The sequence below is a fragment of the Hermetia illucens genome, chromosome 3, assembly GCF_905115235.1.
Source record: "Hermetia illucens chromosome 3, iHerIll2.2.curated.20191125, whole genome shotgun sequence".
Classification (NCBI taxonomy): domain Eukaryota; kingdom Metazoa; phylum Arthropoda; class Insecta; order Diptera; family Stratiomyidae; genus Hermetia; species Hermetia illucens.
Window position 1 is genome coordinate 102,892,896 of NC_051851.1, and position 20,832 is coordinate 102,913,727.

A 20,832-nucleotide genomic window follows, 5' to 3' on the forward strand; every position below is an offset into this window, starting at 1 on the left:
AATGTCGTTACAAATATGATGATCGGATTAAGTCACAGGCCTCGGAGAAACTACTGTTCGATTGAAGAATTAAAAAATATTAATTTTTTACATCGGTCACTTTTAAGCTGTAAAACGGCTATTTATTATCGAGAGAACACTACATTTTTAAGGTTTTATGTGAAACGAAGCCTTATTAAAATCGATTCGATGTCTGTCTGTCCATCAGGCTGTCTGTCACACCCGATTTACTCCAAAACTGCTCGACCGATGGACGTGTATATATGTATGTTCGTGCACGTTTACGTCTTTAATTTGTATGTACATACGCATATTTTGTTTGGCAATATATGACGGAATATTTTGCATTCTTAGCTACATACGAATGGGAAAACCTGCATACAAGGTTGTTCACATAGATGAACATAAATCCTTTATACCTGAAGGGCCGAGCTACCGGCATTCCGACTTGTTATTTATTAAATAAGAATGCCAAGTTTCAAAAAGATCGTTTTAGTAGCTTCCGAGTAATTTTGGTTTCAATCATGTAATTTATAGAAAATCGCGTTTAAAGTTTCAACTTCAGATGGTCTACAGTATGGATTCTTCGCTTTCAACGGTCATATCTCAATTTTATTCCAATCGAATTAACATTTTTTAAGAGATATTCTCAGATAGTTATATTAAAACGCAATAAAAATCTATTTTTTCAAGGTTACAAGTGGAATTAACCCCGTAACCCCTTAAACACAACGTATAAAGTTCGTTGGAGTCATACTTGAAAGGAAAAGCCGACAGCGATCCTCATAAACAACCACCGTACGAGAAATTTCGTTCGCATTCGAATTTTAAATTATATCATCATCATCATCAACGGCGCAACAACCGGTATCCGGTCTAGGCCTGCCTGGATAAGGAATTCCAGACATCCCAGTTTTGCGCCGAGGTCCACCAATTCGATATCCCTAGAAGCTGTCTGGCGTCCTGACCTACGCCATCGCTCCATCTTAGGCAGGGTTTGCCTCGTCTTCTTTTTCTACCATAGATATTGCCCTTATAGACTTTTCGGGTGAGATCATCCTCATCCATACGGATTAAGTGACCCGCCCACCGTAACCTATTGAGCCGGATTTTATCCACAACCGGACGGTCATGGTATCGCTCATAGATCTCGTCATTGTGTAGGCTAAGGAATCGTTCATCCTCATGTAGGGGGCCAAAAATTCTTCGGAGGTTTCTTCTCTCGAACGCGCCAAGAGTTCGCAATTTTTCTTGCTAACAACCCAATTTACAATACCATGACCGTCCGGTTGTGGATAAAATCCGGCTCAATAGGTTACGGTGGGCGGGTCACTTAATCCGTATGGATGAAGATGATCCCACCCGGACAGTCTATAAGGGCAATATCTATGGTAGGAAAAGAAGACGAGGCAGACCCTGCCTAAGATGGAGCGATGGCGTGGGCCAGGACGCCAGACAGCTTTTAGGGATATCGAATTGGTGGACCTCGGCGCAAAACCGGGATGTCTGGAGTTCCTTATTAAGGCAGGCCTAGACCGGATACCGGTTGTTGCGCCGTTGATGATGATGATGAACAACCCAATTTTCCGAGGAATACATGAGGACTGGCAAGATCATAGTCTTGTACAGTAAGAGCTTTGACCCTATGGTGAGACATTTCGAGGGGAACAGTTTTTGTAAGCTGAAATAGGCTCTGTTCGCTGACAACAACCGTGCGCAGATTTCATCATTGTAGCTGTTATGGGTTGTGATTTTCGACCCTAGATAGGAGAAATTGTCAACAGTCTCAAAGTTGTATTCTCCTATCCTTATTCTTCCCGTTTGACCAGTGCGGTTTGATGTTGTTGGTTGATTCGTCTTCGATGCTGACGTTGCCACCATATATTTGGTCTTGCCTTCATTGATGTGCAGCAAGATCTCGCATCAATGGCCGCCTGCTCGATCTGCATGAAGGCAGCTTGTACGTCTCGGGTGGTTCTTCCCATGATGTCGATATCGTCAGCATAGGCCAGTAGTTGGGTGGACTTAAAGAGGATCGTACTTCTTGCATTTACCTCAGCATCACGGATCACTCTTTTGAGGGCCAGGTTAAAGAGGACGCATGATAGGGCATCCCCCTGTCGTAGACCTTTGTTGATGTCGAATGGTCTTGAAAGTGATCCTGCTGCTTTTCTCTGGCCTCGCACATTGTTCAGGGTCAGCCTAGTCAGTCTTATTAATTTCGTCGGGATACCGAATTATCTCATGGCCATGTACAGTTTTACCCTGGCTTAAATCATATCATCAGCTCTAAACCGAGCATAAAGTACATGGGTGCATACAGCTCAAGTATGGCTTTGGTAGGAAGAATGCTGAAAGTAGTCAGATCGTGGCATAGCTACAGGTTGCTTGCGAAGACCATCTTGTTTACCTTATGCAATGCACGTCAGCCGAATATATGCAATATATTTAAACTAAGTCCAATCTATACGTACTGAAAGGTGTATCTCGCCATCAGTACCATTGTGGACGGATGAAGAAATTCTCGGAGTGAAAAAATTCAATTCGCAGCGCGGTGTGGAGCAAAAAGCAGGTCTCAGCAAAGATAGCAAATATAGTACTTCCCAACGATGAGTTCCCAGGCGAATACTGCGTCCTCTAAGGAAAGATGGCAGATAATGAATTAGATAAAATATCCCTTCTTTTGTCGCGCAAATATATGTATATATAGTTGGCATTTATCGGTTACCGGGGTAGGGCGTCAACCACAACTACGCGCCATCGCTCGAGGTTACTTGACTACCACGATTTCTCACACGTCTACACTCCTTCTCTGCAGTTCTGCGCCAAGTGCTTTTGAGGTGACCCACTGATCAGCCATCTTGAGAGAGTCCACTCTCTGCATGACGTAGCCAGCCATGCAACTGTCGCCCCTCCTCAATGCCGCATTTCGATAACATCACTTACGACGGGTAATAGCCCTGTACGCCATCCAAGTTCTTCGTTTGTATTAGTATGAGGTCAGCGTACTCTAGTGATACAACTTAGACATCTTCCGCTTCTCTGACCGGGGCAATAAACTCTAGTCACGGCGCACACTACATCGAACTTCCCGGGGTATGGCCGATATCAAATTTCAAGCGCGTCAATAGCATCTTCTATCAACCGCTTCCATGATTTCGTCAGAATCTATGCTGACTCTTCGGGACGTGGTCGACAACCTGTGTAGCACCTGACAAAAGAGAGTTTTCGATGGCGACCCAAAGCTCATCAATATTCTCAGGCGGATTACTATTATCGTTATGGCCGCCAAGACCATGCTTCGCCAACAGATGTCCGAGCAAGGTGTTGTCAGATCCTACATTGACATTAAGATCACGCATAACAATTACGATGTCACCTTTCGGAAGCCTCCCCTGAACTTCTTCTGCTTCTCTAGTATATCGGAAATTTCCGTTGATGCATAGCGTTGCACATGTGTGATGCTCCTTAACCTGGACCGGAATCTCGCAATTAGAAGTCTGTCAGAAACCAGCTCCCGGATCTAGAGAGCGTGTCGAGAGCCGCCAGAAATAATCCGACATTGGATTCACACATTGCCGTAAGAGGAAGAGGAGTACTCGACAAAGTCTCACTAACTTACTTCGTTTATTTTTTAGAATTTTGGCTCGAGTTGAAGAAAGCGAGCATTCTGAGGAACGTGCGAGCATTCTGAGGAACGTGCGCACATTTTAGAAACCATTCACTACCCATTTTTAATATCCAAATGTCGTAGCGGTGTGGTCTACTCCCGCCCCAAGCGTTGTTATTGTTGCGGTAGCAGTAAAGTTTCAAAATGTGAAGGCTGCTTTTAGTCGTCTTGTACGACAAGCAGGGAAGAATCTAAGTGCATTTTTAAGCCACAAATCACGGGGTGCAGATACCTGAACAATTTTAATACGATATAGTAATGTAGATAATTAGACGATATTTTCTGTCGTTAGCATTTATATCGCATATACCGATATTGAGGAAGCAACTTGCTCCATTCTCATTTCTCCTATATCGAGAAATATAGCACTCAAAAACGAGTAAGTTCTTCCCAAAATATCGGTGTATGCGTATCAAAATAAATACTAATGGAGAAGAAAATATGGTCGAAATATTTGTATTAATTTAATCGCTAGAAGCCCCCAGTTGGAGGATATTGTATTGCAATCCTAAGAAGAAGTACTGGCCATAAAAACGGTATCAAAATATACTTAATTGTCTTCGTGAAGTTTTAGCCCGAAACCCTTACATGTGTACATATGCAATTTGAAAATAGGATAACAGAAATGATCGCCATAATTACTCCTTACTCAAAGAACTCAAATCAAAGACGTTTACTTACCGTGAGTTAATATGTTAACAGTCTCGTTATGCCAATAAAACAGACTAAACACACACCCCTTGAAGCTTTGTAATGGACGGTATCCTGTCAGCACGTACGGATTAAACTGAAGATGATTTGGCATATCCTTCCATTGCAGTAGATATTCTGATTGCACAGAGTTGCCATTCAACTTATTTGAAGTCGTTGTTCCATTTGATGTTGATAACGATGTCGTCGAGGACGTTGATGATGCGGACGAAGAAGACGATAATGACAGCGAGGGCAACGATGGTGTTTGTAACGAATTCGATAATGATATTCCCGCTAATTTTAGACCATCGGAAGTGGGTGTACTAAATACCGAGCAACTAGGTGTTGACTTTTGTGATAATTCTGTTGCCGACATATAAAATTCATTAGCGTGTCCATTGTTTTCATTATGTACATCAATAACTTTTTGAGGAAGGATATTTTCTTTAGCGCTACCACTATTGTCTCCGTTACACTCGAAATGCGGTAGCATTTTTCACAATCTACACAGTAGTTGGAGTTTGCATACACTTCGAAAGGAAGCTTAAATCCGGATGTCGATGCGAATCTGAAATCGTAATCAGAAGTAAGGTCCGTTAAAAAATATTCATTTGCTATCATTCATTTCATATGTAGGCTTAAATAACATTGAATAAGATCAAGTTTCGTAATTAGTAAAGCGCGGATCGCAGATCTGGCGAGTATAGCATCCGAATAATATTGCAAAATGTCTAGAATAGGAAGGATAATTCGAAGGAATAATTTAGAAGTCACGTTCGTATGAGAGTACCTGTTGTCTTTGGCAGTAATGGCGGCTATTATAAAAGGGGTTTTAACTAACAAAACATGAAGGAACACATGCACGTTAATCGCTATAAAAAGTCGGGCAGGAAGAACGGCTCTTTCATATCTTATGATAACAATTAGTGAGATCACAAATATTGTATAAGGGTAGGATGCCCGCCTAGACAGTATTAAAAGAAGAAAAAAAAATTCTTCACGTGTAAATTACGATTCCACGCCGGACCCAAGAAACTACTAGAACTGCCCTATCTACAGTAAGATCAGAGCCGGTCAACAACAACCAGTTCAGCCACTTATTATAACCTCAAGGAGCTACAAACCGGTTAGCACCCCAATCTGAACATCTCAAATAAGAACCTATATCTGCGCTTAAATAGTTAAAACACAAAGACCCAATATCATCATCAACCTTGGCTCAGAAGCTAGTCGTGCAAAATTATCAAAATTTATCAAACTTTAAATTCTGACAGGGACAAGAGATTAGCGCTCATCTCTCTCGCCTATCAAATGGGCCCCACAAACCGATCTTAAAATAATTCATTCAAATATAAACTCCGTAGTCAGTAAAGATCATTGTCATAAACTATTTCTATTCCTATTTTCACATAAACCAGAGATCCTTCTCCGTTACTCTACAATTCCGAAATATAAAGTTGTCAAGAGCTGATCGCCCAGACACCCGATGGGGTGGAATTGCAATCCTTTCACCCAATAAAGCTCCGTACTTCGAAACGACAACAATGGCTATTACAACCAAGGCATCATTTCTATTCCTCTGCTCCCTATTACTGTCATAATTAAACTCTATATCCACTTGATTTTTTCTGATTAATAGAGCACTTTAATAAGCATCCCATAACACTAAAGAAGCAACCACTACTAGTCATTGGTGGAGACTTCAATGGTAAGCATCAGCTCTGGCACAACACCCTTACTAATTCTTCTCTCATTTTTCTTTTTATGATAGCTGGTCCACCCAGAGCTCCCCCACCCTCCAAGTATATTACGTTACAACCTACCTACCATCGAAATAATACTATTGGTTCCTAGACCTCTTCATAGTAAGCAATAACGTGTTGCGTTTACGTCACAAGGAATAAGCGACCACGACGGTGTTGTTCGTAGCATCAAAAAATTGGAGCCCATACAACAAACTACGCAATATGTAAGCTCCTGCTAGGCTACGTGAAGAACAGAAAAGTCTATGAGCTGCTATCTTTTCCAGTTAATATTACCCTCCCGGAAACATCACACAAGGATCTGTCCTATCGGCATTCCTTTTCTCCATTGATCTCCTACAGTAAGTTCTGTCTCATTGAAGTAATTTTCCTGCCTGCTTTCGAGGTTTGGAAATTCAGATTTGAGATTTCAAATGGCAGGGGATTTTTTTTGAAGGAGGGTAGAGGAAGAGCGACGGAGACTTGGAATGGGATTGGCGGAAAGTGGACGTGTTTTACATCGAAAGAGTGAGACCTAACTTCGGTGCAGTTGTTTCGAAATCTGAAAAACGTGTCGCAAACGTGCCAAAACTCCACCCAAATTAGTGCTATAAAACGTTTGCATACAGCCACATTAACAAACAATTGGAAAAAAATCAAAAATTTAGACGTCCTTAAGGCACGTGCGGCCAGTTCAGCAGCGAATAGTTGATGCTCCTGTAGTCATCATCTATTTTGGATGGATCCTTCCGATCCAATGTTGTGTGTGCAATCATCATGTACAGGAATAGACCATATACATACATATACACTCGCTAGACTTGTTTGCACTGATGAAGGTGGTTTTATTATTATTACGAATGGTTTTTACATCATCATCAACGGGTCAACAACCGGTATCCGGTCTCGACCTTCCTTAATAAGGAACTCCAAACATCCCGGTTTTGCGCGAGGTCCACCATTTCGATATCCCCAAAAACTGTCTGGCGTCCTGGCCTACGCCATCGCTTCATCTTAGGCAGGGTTTGCCTCGTCTTCTTTTCTACCATAGATATTGCCCTTATAGACTTTCCGGGTGGGATCATCCTCATCCATACGGATTAAGTGACCCGCCCACCGTAACCTTTTGAGCCGGATTTTATCCACAACCGCACGGTCATGGTATCGCTCATAGATTTCGTCATTGTGTAGGCTACGGAATCGTAGGGGGCCAAAAATTCTTCGGAAAATTATTCTCTCGAACGTGGCCAAGAGTTTACAATTTTTCTTGCTAAGAACCCAAGTTTCCGAGGAATACATGAAGACTGGCAAGATCATAGTCTTGTACAGTAAAAGCTTTGACCCTATGGTGAGACGTTTCGAGGGGAACAGTTTTTGTAAGCTGAAATAGGCTCTGTTGGCTGACAACAACCGTGCGCGGATTTCATCATCGTAGCTGTTGTCAGTTGTGACTTTCGACCCTAGATAGGAGAAATTATCAACGGTCTCAAAGTTGTATTCTCCTATCCTTATTCTTCTTGGTGTTTGTGTTTGACCAGTGCGGTTTGATGTTGTTGGTTGATTCGTCTTCGGTGCTGACGTTGCCACCATATATTTGGTCTTGCCTTCATTGAAGTGCAGCCCAAGATCTCGCCTCAATGGCCGCCTGCTCGATCTGGATGAAGGCAGTTTGTACGTCTCGGGTGGTTCTTCCCATGATGTCGATATCGTCAGCATAGGCCAGTAGTTGGGTGGACTTGAAGAGGATCGTACCTCTTGCATTTACCTCAGCATCACGGATCACTTTCTCGAGGGCCAGATTAAAGAGGACGCATGATAGGGAATCCCCTTCACTGCTTCTTAAACCATGATTTCCATGGTGCTGGCGGCATAACTAACGAGAACAATTAACGTATGAGTGAAGTACTAAGGGCCCACATATGAATAAGTTACTATCCCGCAGTCCTTTTTAAGGTTTTGTTGAAAACAAATTAAACATATCTGTCTGTCACATGTCAATGTCATCAAACATATCTGTCTGTCACATGCACTTTCATAAGAAATGGTTACACCCATTGTCACGAAATTTGACGGAAAGGTTGGAACTGCAGTGAATTACATTGGTCCACGTTGAACTTAACGGGGGTCCCCATACAGGTAAAATAGAGCGCAAAAATCGTATGGGGTATCAAATGGAAGGTCTTAGTGCTCTTTGAAGCAAATATCAGTTTTTACATTAGTTTCAAAGAGAACGAGTGCATAGATACACTACGAGCTATGCATAAATGGAAACATTGAGTACACGATATTCTTCTTAGGAAACGACCAAAAGTTCGACCGAAACAACGATGGTTTGACACGCTAGGTCATAAATTTAGAGCTTCTTAACTCCGTTAAGGATCAATTTACCGTGGTCACCGACACTTTTCATTTGTTTCATTTTGTACGTTAATATCATTGTCGCCGAGAAGCAAGCTGAATTGTTTCTCCTATTCCAGTTTGTATTTCAGTTGCAAATACTTTCTCAAGTTCACAAACGCTCGTTTCGTCGAGTTATGAGGAACAGCTTTGCTACTAACATTGTAAATGTCAGATACACCAATCGATTTCCAGCGTAGAGGAACGCCGGTGTCTATAGCTCTAAACTATGTTTTCGGCTGATCTTGTAATAATGGCTTTGAGATGAAGCTCTTAATTATAAACATATAAGAGTCCACAGACCTCAGATTTACGTCATAGGGGGTATAGGAACGATTCGGTTTTATGGAGTTTGAGTCGTAATGATTCCGGCAGGTAACAGGTGTGGTGTATATTACGATGAAGAAGATAATAATAATCGTTGGCAACAATCCATATTGGATCAGGGCCTTGAAGTGTGTTAGAGCACTTCCTTCAAGGCCGTAACGGTACACTACAGGACACTGTAGGAGGCAATGTGGTCAGTATTGCGCTCGCCCGAGATTATTACCCTGATTTGACTCAGGTACTCATTCACAGCTGAGTCGACTGGTATCCGACGTCAAATCACGATACAAATCCCACTGCCTAATAAAGGCGAATAATAATTTATATTTTTTTCTATTTTATATTTTGTGTTACTATCTAATATGGATATTTCAAACTATACGTGATAGATTTTTCCAATATTTTTCTCGCACTCAGTGGACAAAGATCTACAAAAAATACACATTTTGGTAAATGAATATAAACCGTGTAAACTAGCGCAATGCTCCTCAGGGGTTGTCAGCGACCCTTAACGGGTCGCTTACAATACGGAGTGTGACGTCCCCGAGGTGCCCGAGTAAGTAGTTGTAACCCCCTAGCTGGCAGTATACCGTCATCTTAGGTAGTAGTCTCGAGAAAGCTTCTCGGTGAAGAGCGAACCGCGAATGACCGGTACACGTCGGGACACACTGGTAGTCTCCGGAGCTGTCGACAACTCTCCGTCGACGTCGACGGGGTGATGTGAGCGTAGCTCTCCCGCGGTGGTAGTTGTGATGTGTATCAGGAACCAGCCCCTTCGGGACCCTGGTCGGGTAGTGAACGTTGAACCGGTGTTAGTAGACCGCGTTGCCCCGAATGAGGGCTGATTCGTCCGTGAATTCCGGGATCAGCTAAGCGTAGATCAGGCCTCAGAGAACTGGGGTAAGGGCTGTATCCCCAAGGGCACACCCGCTCCCGACTATTGCGGCCCGCTCCCTTGCACACGATGCGCTGTTTTGTTTTCCATGGAGAATATTCATAAATTTATAAAAAAAAAATCGAAGGAGGAAAAGCTGAGTGCGCAGCGATCAGTGAAAGAGGCAGCAAGGGCTGACATAGCCGATGTGACACCGGGGCGCCCAAATAAAGACGTAGCCTTATTAAATCGCACGACTGACCGTGCGGAGGTGGCAACTCCAATACTTTGTAGTGCCCCTGTTTCGAAAGAAAGCTCAGTCAGAATCGCTAGTCCTGAGCAGATGGATTTGGACACAAACCGAATGCAAGTGTAGTCGACTATTCTAGCTAGAACAGGAAATGCGCAGCAGTGGTGAAACGTATGCGGCCGGTAACGTTCCTCCAGAGGAACGTCAGCAAAAGCGTCAAAAACGGGCTGATGGAACTCGAGGACCGCATCTCCTTCTATAGCCGAACGTGGAGAGCAACGGAAGACGATTGGAGAGCATAAACATCCGCACTCCCCGCTGAGAACGCTGCTTGCGTCAAACCGACCGCAGATAGCCCACTAGAAAGCGAACTGGGGAAAAAACGGAAAGAGGACGACATGCCTGAAGGAGTCTTTATCGAAGTAGTTTCCAGGGCCCAAAAAAAAAGGCGAAGAAGGAAAAAAGGAAACAGCTGACTACGCCGCCAAAGACACGTCTGCGCAAAGACAAGGAGGCTGTCAACCAAAAGCCAAGAGCATAAAAGACGAGGAAATGAAGAAGGACTAGACCGCCGGCTCTGCTTTTGTGTGCTTATCCTTTCTTATCACTCTGTACACCGTGTGCGAACACTTCTTTTCACATTAAAGTATATTTCGCCATGCCGAACCCATTAAACACAGCAATCAAAATAAATTACAACTGCCGAGCGATTTCAATTGAAAACTTTTATATTTTATTTTAATATCACACTTTAGGTTTAACTATTCAAAACGCAGACGTGTGCGCGTGCCACTGGTCGTGAACAACAAAAATTTTTTCCTCGACTCGTTGCTTCGACAAACGGATTTTTTTCCGTTGGCTTTCCCCTCTCGTGGCGAGTTCGAATATGCCACGGAGAGCGCCGGCGGTGGCATCTTTCGGTCGCATTAACAACACCCGAAGTAATGTGACAAACGGTTCCAGGCTAGCTCTCTGACGATGGGGAGGTGTTTAGTTGGTAGTCCGACGACGTACCGAATCGGGAGTCCAACACTGTGTGCGTAAATACATTCACCTACCCTACCCCAAAAAAAAAAACATTTGAAATAAATTTTGAATGTTGTTAACCCTGCTGCGCCAAATGCTCATTAAGCCGACGGAAGGCAAGACATTTGCGGAAGTCCTGAGTGAAACCCGAAAGCAATAGAGCAGAGGTGTCTTTCATATGGGAATCGAGGAGTGACTGAGTTCTCGTCGAACTGGGCCCAAAGACGTCTAACAAGAGTACGTTCTGCGAAGCGGTCAAGGGATTATTGGGGGAGAAATGCTCTCTAAAATCGGGAATCTTGACTGCCTCCCAGAAAAGGTGGAAGTGGAGGAGGCGATAAAGTGTGAATGTCCAAAGGCAACCAATGCCTGGGTACACATCACCTCTGTTAATGCTCGAGGCCAAAAACTCGCCGTGGTGGAAATCCCCGAGCAATATGTGAGGAAACTCCTTAGCAGCGTGAGAGTTAAAATTGGATGGGTAGTATGCAGGGATCTGGACTATGAACACACGTCAGCAGCTTGCAAGGGTCCAGACAGGAGGACAGCATGCTGGAGATGCGGTCAAGTGGGTCATCAAGCGAAGACCTGCAAGGAAACCGAGAGTTGCGTTCTCAGGAGGGATCGTGGCGCGTCTGGTGAGAGCGTCAAACACACTGCGGGCTCGGGATGGCGTGCGATCTTCACGGCGGAATTGGAGAAGGCTAGGGTGCGAACGGCATGATCCGCATTTTGCAAATTAACATGCTCCGGAGTGCAACTGCTCACCAGTTGCTAGCACAGGTCGCTGCGGAAGTAAATGCTGATTTAGTGCTGATCAGTGAGCAATACCGAAACAAAGACCCGTCCTCATAGCATCTCGACTTACCGGGCGCCGCTGCCATCTGGGTTCGGGACGACGTTCGACTTCGTGTTCTTGCCAAAGGCCGGGGGAACGAGTTTGTCTGGATCCGGTGTTTGGGATAACGTTTTTTAGCGTTTACCGGACGCCGAACCTGACGACGCAGGACTTTCGGTGCCGGCTTGATGCTCTGGAGGACGCCGTTTCGAAGACGTTGGGACGAATCCTTGTAGACGGTGATTTTGGAGCAAACAGGCCGTGCTGGAAGGCGTTCCGAGGGGTGGTAGTGTCGGATTTTCAGTAAATTCAGTGATGAACTTGATAACGACGGCGTGTGAGCCTTCCATGCCCCAGCGTTGCCCCAGGCGCGACAAGCTTTCTATGTACTGATGGACGGCAGAAATTGACGACCTACGGAGGGAGTGTCATAAGTTCCGCCGTTTGGTACAACGTTTACACGCCAACGAGAAGGCATGCACCGTAAAGGCACAGTATAGATCAGGGGACCCCGAGCGTTATAAATAAAAGCAAAGCTCGTGGCTGGCAGAACCTTATCAACGAGGTGAATGAGAACCCGTGGAGATTTGGCTATAAGCCTGTTACCCGGAAATTCGGGACTCTGCGGAGGCCCTGCATACTAACTACCGATCAGATGGACTGCATTGTACGGGTATTCTTTCCCAGACATTCTGTATGGGTTGATGTCAATAGCGCATAAAGCGTCGAGGATTGCCCCCTTTTCACAATGAGAAAGCTAGAAGAAGCGGTTCTCACTATGAAAACAAGAAGGCGCCAGGTCCTGATGGCATCCCGGTGGAAGTTTACAAACTGATGTTCCGCTAACGGCCAGAATTGCTGCTTGAGGCGTTCAACGCTTGCTTGAAGGAGGGCATTTTTCTTTGTCGCTGCAAAGTGGCCAGACTCGCGTTGTTCAGCAGGGGTAAAGGAGACCCGAAGCTCCCGTCTGTACACCGACCGCTGTGTATGCTTGACACGGTCGGGAAAGTGCTCGTGAAGCAGCTCCCGCTGCCGGCGACTTACCCCCAAGGCAGTTCGGGTTCGGAACTGCGAGATCCACAGTAGATGCTGTTATGGAGATCGTAGATGCGGTTCGTCAAGTCCAGGCACACAGCCGCCGATCTAGACGGATAATGCTCCTCATAACGCTTGATGTGAGGAATGCCTTCAATTCCATAAGATGGACAGATATGTGCATGCATATTAGAGAACTTATTCCATGTGCCAAGTTTTCCCTTGGAGGACCTGAGGATTATTTGAAAGACCGCTCCCTGCTCTATGAAACGCTAGAGGGCCAAAGGAGGATGGAAATCACATTGGGAGTAGCACAGGGATCCATTCTAGGGCCGAACCTCTGGAACTTCTCTTACGATAGTTTGCTGAGACTGGATATGCCCGAAGAGTCGCGCCTGGTCGGTTATGCAGACGACGTTGCGGCACTTGTTACCGGACACACTGTTGAACAGGCGCAAAGCAGACTTGGTATATTCATGCGACGGGTAAGCGGATGGATGACTGCTCACGGTTTCAACCTTGCGCTGGAAAAAACGGAAGTAGTCGTCTTGACCAGAAGGAGATTCGGTGCGTCCCATATCGATCGGCGAGTTAACTATAGAGTCAAAACCTGTGGTTAAATACCTTGGTTTAATGCTCGACTCGAATATGAGCTTCTTCGAGCAAATCAAAGCAGCAGCGGACAGAGCTGCAGCTGGAGTCGCGGCGTTGAGTCGGCTAACGACGAATGGGGCCCTATATCTGGTAGGAGACGTCTCCTTATGGGAGCAACGCAGTCGGTTCAGTTCTATGGCGCGGAGGTATGGGCTGATGCCCTTGACAAGGAGGTGCATCGTAATGCCTTGCTCAAGTGCAGAGGCGGGGAGCTTTGCGGGTGGCGTCTGCTTATCGCACCGTCTCCGACCCGGCTATGTTGGCGATCCCGGAAATAATCCCCGTTGCTCTCCTTGCCAAGGTTGCCCGTGGAGAACCTCAACGCACCCTTACCGAGTGGGAACTGTCTTGGCAAAATGAGTCAAGGGACACTGCTGCGCGTGGTTGAACCGAACGCACGGTGAGATTGATTACTTCCTTCCCAACTTTTAAGTAGGCATGAAGGTTTTCAGTCTTACCTGCACAGGATTGGGAAGGCGCGATCTCTTGATTGTGTGTTCTGCAATGGAGTGGGGAACGATGCTGAACACACCTTTTTCTCTTGCGAGAGGTGGAACGGCTTTCATCAGCAGCTTTATGCAGATTCAGGGGAGGTCTCTCCAGACAACATTGTCAGAGAGATGCTAAAGAGCACTGGCAGCTGGAATTGTATTGCGCATTATGTTCGGGCTCTTCTTATTGCGAAGAAAATTAAACTCCTGATCTTCCCCCCCCCCCCCCTCCCGTTTGTGAGAGGAATTCCCTGATTTGAAGGCTCCCAAAGCCCAATGGAGAACGGAAGGGCTAGCCCGAAGTAATGTGTCAAACGGTTCCAGGCTAGTTCTCTGACGACACGGAGGTGTTTAGTTGTTAGTCCGACAGGGTACTATTGCGGGAGTCCACCATCGGGCAAGAATACTATTCGAAACTGTAAACATGTTGGAAACTGAAAACTGTGCGCTTCAGGCACGTACCGACCCCTCTAACAAAGACAAATGTACCGGCTATCAGCTAGGGTACAAAAAGGTTTCCCCAACTTAGCGAGAATTCCAGCGTAACAGGGTGAACATTCTGGGCTTGCGCGAAGTGTGAAGACGAAATTCTATAAAGCACTCCGCCCCCTCTTGAGGCAGTGCGCTTTGTACTGCGAAAAGTCTGGTGGAAGTAGGCGTGAGTCCGGTGTCGGATTAATGCTTACGGCAACTGCAAGATGTCATCATTACTTAGAAGCCTGTATCGGATAGGATACTGACTTCGAAATTCCGGTTCAGAATTAGAAACATTACAATAATAACATACAGTGTTGCGCACGAATGCAGAGTAGGTTCTCTATGAGCGACTTTACGAATTCCGGTAGACGCTCCCTAAAGGTAACATTGCGATCGTGATGCGTGTTCTCTGACAGCAACTTACTCAGGCATATGATGGGGAAACAACTTCTTGATGATGGCAACGTTAATGGTGAGAGAATTATTAATTTCTCCAACTTCTGGCAGAACTTCCGCAGCCTCGGCATGAGTGGCACATTGGTTGAACGCTTTCATCTGACCGGCAACATAGGAGCAAATAGATTGATCACATTATAATCAAAAGTAGATTTAGGAGTTGTCATTTGCAGGTCGATCTAAAAAAGCATGTTGCTGGTTCTCACGGTTGGAGACTCTCCAAGTTCAACACCGGCCATTTTTTATGATGCAGCAGATGTCATGAATAAACCAGTTAAAAATATTGATCAGCATTTCACCGTCATTAAAAATGCTCTTCTTATGGACACTACTCATGACTTCACCGACATCCCCAATGAGCGTTATAACACTTGGCTGACCTTGGAATCATGGAAGTGAATCTATGAACATAAAGGATTGAAGGTTCTATTGATCGATGTAAGCGGTGACGAGTGTAACATTCTCAAGCTGTGGTACCGTACAAATCTCAGAAAGCATAGGTATACGCCCTTACAAAAGAAAATTAATTATTGTGCTAATCAAGAAAGTAGAAGGAAATCTATGGAATCCGAGCTCTTTCCAGGGAAGTGGAGGAAGAGGATGGTCGTTAAGATTTTGGACAAAGGCACTCGTCTCGAATGCGACAATTAAATTGGTATTTGCATGCTTTTTACCGCCTCGAAGGAGATAGTTAAAATCATTCTGGAAAGTATCAAGGAATATCTCAGAAGCTTCACTGACAAAAACACGGTGGTTTCCCCTCTGGATCCTCCTTCACTGACCACATCAACTCTCTGTCGATCATTTTGGAATATGAGTTTAGACCACCACTGCACCTGTGCTTCATCGATTTCGAAAAGGCAGGGAGTGTATCTAAAGTACTCTATTCAGATGGGCATTCCAGAGAAACTAATAGCTACGGGTTCTGCTACGAACTGGATTGTGGACTTCTGCAAGGTTGTACCATGTCGTCGATTATTTATGACGCCCCACGCTGTCTTATCCCGAGGATGTGGCAGGCCCATGATATCGTTCTTTACTTACTACCAACAGAGCCAAACTTCTCAGCTTGCACTATAAGAAAACAACGTTGATCAATATGTACATTTAGAAAGCATTGCATCTGCCGACGGTGATATCGAACTTGATGTCCCTCAGCGGACAAGAACCGCATTTGCTGTTTTGTCCGAAATATGAAAATGGTTACCTCAACCCAAAATCAAGTTGCGACTGTTCATGCTGATTTTCTTTTTATGCTACTATACTATATAGTATATACTCGAAAGTTACGAGCCTCTATTATTATTCTGTTAAGGGAAGTCGCACCGCGTCCTTGAAGAACTATTGTGCCCATTTTACTGGTTATAGTGTACCTGTTTATCATAGTATCTCAAGCAGGCCTGTAACCGTTAGGAACTTTAGTATGTTCCCCACTTCCAGAAGTTTCAGCTTTGCATCTGGTACTAAGTGTTCTCCCAGATGTATCGACCTACTTTGCACAAGTGCCGGACACTGTCCCAAGACGTGCATAGAGGTTTCGTCCTCCTCCTCACAGAACCTGCAGGCAGTGTCCGTAGATATCCCTAGCTTCCCTAGGTGGTAGTTCAGTCGACAATGACCAGTGAGAATTCCCACCATGATTCGGAGGTTCTTTTTGGTGAGGTTTAAGCAATCCTTTGTGCGCATGGGTTCGTATCCCCCAATAAGCACCCTGGACTGCCCCATCCCTGGTAGGCCCGCCCAATATAGTTCCCTCAACCGTTTCTCTTCGTTTCTTAGATTCATAGCCATGAAACCGTTTCCGATTCCACAGAAGGGTTCTGGCCCGTGTAAAGAAATCCCTGCTCCCTTCTTGGCTAGTTCATCCGCTGCCTCATTGCCTTCCAGCCCAGCATGGCCTGGAACCCAAAGTATCCAAACCTTGTTGGACGAGCCGAGTGTATTCAGTCTCTCAAGGCATTCCCATACCAGTTTAGAGTTCACCTGGTTGGACCTAAGTGCCTTGATCGCTGCTTGGCTATCGGTGAGAATAGCTATGTTCTGCCCCCTGTAGTTCCTTTGCAGATTAAAGGACGCACATTTGTCTATGGCGTAAATTTCCGCCTGGAATATGCTAGTGTACCTGCCCATTGGCTCAAAGTACATTTTCCTTGGATCAATGACACCGGCACCCGCTCCCCCTGCTGTGAGGGATCCGTCAGTGTACCAAGTAATCAGTTGCTGGTTTAAGCCGTATGTCGCAGCCACGCTCTCCCAGTTTGCCTTGTTACTCCAACGTGTTTCAAACTTCTTATCGAAGTGAAACCTCGTTGTCATGTTGTCCCCCGGTATCAGTAATTCGGAATACCGCCTTTGTCAGCACTTGCCTGCATCATGTCTCCGGGTTATTCGTCAGCATACGGGCCAGATGCCCGTAAACTTGTTGATGAGAAGGCGGAAGTGACCACACATTAAGAAAAGGTCATAACTCCATTACACGATGGAGACTATCTGAAGATGGTTGACAAGTGGGTCGCTCGGCATGCCGCAGGATGAGGAGTGCAAGCTTCTCGAGAAGTCCAGGAAGGACGTAAATCATATTTCAATGAACCGTCAACGATGGCAAAGTCTCCTCAAGAGCTACTGGATAATCGACGGAAATCTTTCAGTGGGACTCAACTCGCACCCGAATTATAACACATGGCGAAAACCTCTTTCTGAAAACACATGACATTCTAGGAGGTGTAGTTTGATTACCCCATGAACAGAGCTCGAGCCTGTGGAGATTCAGAAAGTACAGCTGTATTCAACCTGCTTTCGCTTCCGAAGTACATGGTCGCTAATATGTATACTAATCAAACGCGACCAAGTTTTTACGATTCTGACGTGAGAATGTAGCAATATCCTCTCTGCCATTGCACATACGCCCGTATAATAATATCCGGCTTCTAAAATATATTGAACCAAGAAAGCCTTCCTCTTCTTCTTTTTCTTCAACTTTTTGCCCGTTCATAAGCGGGGTCGGCTCGTCGCGATCGGTTTCGCCATTTAACTCTATCGAATGCTTGATATGAGGCTTTTAAATCCCCATCCAGCGTATCAAGCCACCGTTATTTAGGCCTGCCTTTTGGTCGTTTACCATCGACTTCGATGTTCAGACCAATCTTGGCCAGTGCCACGAATTGCGTGACCATACCATCGAAGATGCCTCTCTCGCAATTTTTCCACGATCGGTGCAACCCCATAACGATCGCGGATATCTTCATTTGTGATGAAAACGTGTCGCGCCACTAGTCCAACGTATCATCTTCGCCTCCATTATCGCAAGACGCCGTTCATTGTCGTTTATAGTTGGTAGACACTCAGAACCATAGCGAGCGACAGGACGGACGACATTGCGGTAAATTTTAGATTTGAAACGTTCGTTGATACGTCGACCACAAAGAACACCAGTTGTGGAACACCACTTCATCCAGGTTACGTTGATGCGTGAAGCAATTTCATAACGCAGTTCTCCATTGGCTGACAGCGTTGATCCGAGGTATTTAAATCGCTCAGTTCTGGGCAGATCACTGCCGCTGACTGTGATTGTGCCTGTTTCAAAAATTCAGTTTTGTTTAGATTCAACCTGAGACCGTGTTGCCTGAGGCGACCATTCCATTTTTGGACAAGTGGAATGATCGCCTCACGCAACACGGTCTCAGATTGAATCCAAACAAAACTGAATTTTTGAAGACCGATCCCCATGAAACAGGCACACTTCTCCGTGTGTTTATGATTAGTGCCTGTATAGAGTCCGCAGAAATGGTTAAAATGTCACTCATTGAGACTTAATATGCAAGGTAGGAAGAACCATTTTTATTTATTTCCCGAATGGATTTACCTCGGATATCATTTCATATGATTTATTTCTAATTCTTGCCGAACAAATAACTTACTAATTGGTTTATATGATATAGCTTGGAATGTAAACATTTGCAAAGGCAGCTTATTACACGCGCCTTTGCATATATTTATTCTTAGAACGCCAATAAAAATGTAAATTCAATATGTATGTATGCATGTGCATCTTCCACCTTGAAATGTCAATACCAACCACTTTGAGCAACAATTTCATGGCCAGAAAGTAAATACATAACATAAGCAAGTGTACAGCCGTCACTATTGTAATGACTTTGGCCGCTAACAATAAAGCTATGATTCCTTCGGAAAGTGTAATTCTCTGTACGCGTGACTTTACCAGATTGAATAATGATGGAGGAAAACCTTTTGTGTAATCGCACACAAGAAGCTTATCGAAGTTGTGCCACAAGCATTTCGCTTACTAGTTTCTAACCATCCAAAGTCAAATCAAATAATCATACTGCCAACCTTCGCGCCATTAGGGACCCCAGAAACAATGAAGGAAACGCAAATGAAACTAATATGGTGGATAAGACACTTTTCAATATGCATAGGAAAATTAGAAAACTCACAAATGTGGAGCTGGTCGCTTCAGGCGTAAATACATATATGTTAGGTCCCAGTGGCATCTATATAGGGCATAGAACGTACGCAAAAGCGAACGAGCCATCGTTATTGGACCATTGAAATATGCTTGCCTTCAGTACTTGCCGAGAAATTTGCACTCCTCCTCGGCTGCTTTGTTGTTTATAGGGTGACTCAGTCATCGCTCATCCTAACATAATGGGTTCCATTCCATAACATAACCAACAATGAGGTTGCCTCCCTTATTTAATGTGTAACAAAATCCACTAGTTTTCTACATCAACGCATCAGAGTATTTAGGAAAGACGTTATGGTTTATTGAAGTCCTCCACTATCATGAAGTAATACAGCACTGTCGGGGTTTCATTTCTGCAATTCATATGCCTCCCAGATTTTTTCTCCGTGCAGAAGGTGACATTTCGTACGGTCATATGTCGCTATCATAAAAGCTGTTGATTTCTTCCAAATGCCGCTCCAGCGTGGATCACTACCGACACATTCCGTTTTTACGTCATCGAAGGCCTTCTCAAGGTCGATGGAGAACACATAATCGGAGATTTAAACTTCACGCACTCTTCCACAATGACTGAAGCTGCAACAATTGGTGTCCGGTCTAATTCTGCCTTAACAAGTCACCCCAAACATCCCGGCTTTCGGCCGAGGTCGATCAATTCAATATCTTGTTGGGATGGACTCTGATAACTACCAACAGCTGTGCTAGAGGGAAGAAGTTTACAACGGTTTTAAATTTGTAGTCTCTTGTTTTTATTGTCTTCAGCTGACTAGTGCTATTTGATGTTTTGTCTTCATGTGGGTGCTTACGTTACTAGCATATACTCAGCCTTGCCTTCTTTACTCAATAGGCCAAGATAGATTCTTACACTAGCGTCGCGGACCACTTTTCTCGATGATAGGGCATGCTTTTGTTTTGCACTTTTTTTACACAGCCCGCTGGTACACACCATATTTGAAGTGCCAAGCTTCCGGTCATAGTGTCAAAACGTACTTTAAGTCATTGATATTTTTTCCGGAACACTTCCATCGAATTTTATGATGTTAACATTTATTATACACTTTCCGTAGGCGGAGCTTGTACCTTTGTTAATATCCATTGTTCGAAAATTATTAAAGCAACGGTAATTATATCAATTATAAGGAACCGAAATTAAAAATTTGAAAAGCAGCCAAGTTTCCTCTGCATATAATTATTTTCGAGAAAACAATATGAATATATCAACTGCAAAAACTAAAACTCTGCCTCAGTATTTGCATAGCACGCTGGTCTCAAGCCCAAGTAAAAGAGGAGGGCTTGAAGCAACGTGCTTTATACTATCTCCTACCGTCTTGTGGAGAGGGAGGGGTAGAATTCGCAAGGGTTTTTGATGCATAGTTGGCATTAGGATGTAACTTATTATCCGAACCAAGCAAATACGTA

At 44.5% G+C, this 20,832-nt stretch overlaps 1 protein-coding gene across 4 annotated transcripts in view; it reads right to left on the reverse strand.

Annotated features, from left to right (window-relative positions):
• LOC119652975 (progestin and adipoQ receptor family member 4) overlaps positions 1-20,832 on the reverse strand; it is a 135,141-nt gene that overhangs the window by 86,789 nt on the left and 27,520 nt on the right. For all 4 annotated transcript variants that reach the window (XM_038057385.1, XM_038057384.1, XM_038057382.1 and 1 more), the window contains one exon: positions 4,352-4,931. In XM_038057385.1, coding sequence (XP_037913313.1) covers positions 4,352-4,856 — 505 coding nt within the window. In that variant the 5' untranslated portion in view covers positions 4,857-4,931. The remainder of the gene's footprint in view (positions 1-4,351; positions 4,932-20,832) is intronic.